Source organism: Trypanosoma cruzi, genomic scaffold (assembly GCF_000209065.1).
Source record: "Trypanosoma cruzi strain CL Brener 1047053517169 genomic scaffold, whole genome shotgun sequence".
Taxonomy (NCBI): domain Eukaryota; phylum Euglenozoa; class Kinetoplastea; order Trypanosomatida; family Trypanosomatidae; genus Trypanosoma; species Trypanosoma cruzi.
The window spans coordinates 1-1,146 of record NW_001849441.1 but is presented as its reverse complement, the minus strand read 5'-3'; the positions used below and the strand labels follow the sequence as shown (position 1 = coordinate 1,146).

The following is a 1,146-nucleotide window of genomic DNA, read 5'->3' as shown; positions in this document are numbered from 1 at the left end:
ACTCAAGAAGGCGAAGAAGGAGACCGCACGCCTTCGTGAGTTCCGCTCGCAGCATAAGACACGCAAGTAAAAGGGAAAGCAACGAAGACAATGAGAGAAGGGGAAGCAAAGCAAAAGAAGAAAACAGGGAAGAAGGAAAAAAAAAAAAAAAAGAAAGAAATATGGAGGGGAAGGCCATTAATGACGTGTTTTCCTTCACTCTCAGTGTCGGCAGTCAAGTTAACCGTTTAAATCAGCAGGGGAAAAGGGGGGAAAAAGACAGGGAGGCTGTTGAAGTGGTGAGTCTACACTATGCATGGTGAACTAACGTTTTCCCCCCTTCCCCCTCCAACTAACTCCTTTAGGGCTTAAGGAGACCGTAGCATGCTGGAGAGGAATATTGCCTCTCAGGATCTTTTTTAAATATCCCTTTTCCATACTCACATACACACACATGCATGTAACATATGTCGATTAATTTTTTAAATGCTTTTTTTTCTTTTTTTTTTTTCTTTTTTTCTCCTTTATGTTCCTATGAATGAGGCGTAGACTATTCAAGCAACGTTCCACGAAACTGGGTGTAGGCGTGGGGGTTGTTCAAAAGAGGGAAAAAAAAAAAAAAAAGGATTGGTGCCGTTTCTTCTTCAGCGCATGGGCCTCTGGAGGGAAAAGAGAAACAAATCTGCTTAAGGGTGTCAAAGCAGAATAAGAGAAAGGAAAAGAGTAATAATATTTATTTATTTATTTGTTAAAAAAAACAAAAACAAAAACAAAACGGAACAGGAAAGGGAAGAGAAAATAACATTATCGTGCAGTTAAGTTGCAAAGTATTTAGTTATTTGATTCACTCATTGTTTTACTAGCTAAATGTATGGTAGTTCGGTGGCCCGCGGCTTCCGGCACGCCCATTGGCTGCTATACCGCATGAATTATTTTTTACGGAAACTTCTATTTGCTCTTGTTGTAGTTTTACTTCTTGTGATTGTTATTATCCTCCCACCTGCAAGCAGCACCTTACATGGGCGTTTGTTCCTTTATCATATGGAAGAATTGCGTCAAAAAGCAGGGGACAAAATGCCGGAAAAACTTTTTCTTGACGTGACGACTGCAACATGGGATGATGTCACTTGCGGCTTGGTGGAGGCCCCAGCTGGAGAGATTATGTGG

At 41.0% G+C, this 1,146-nt stretch overlaps 1 protein-coding gene across 1 annotated transcript, besides 5 other annotated features; it reads left to right on the top strand.

The window, feature by feature from the left end:
* Window positions 1-70, top strand: Tc00.1047053466879.10 (hypothetical protein, conserved; the record flags this gene model as incomplete). The annotated part of the gene is made up of 1 exon (XM_797086.1): window positions 1-70. A coding segment is annotated over one exon (70 nt), but the record flags the coding sequence as incomplete, so codon positions are not given.
* Window positions 1-1,146: a sequence feature (haploid, Esmeraldo-like haplotype).
* Window positions 113-160: a sequence feature (A-rich).
* Window positions 470-498: a microsatellite.
* Window positions 704-726: a sequence feature (AT_rich).
* Window positions 733-754: a microsatellite.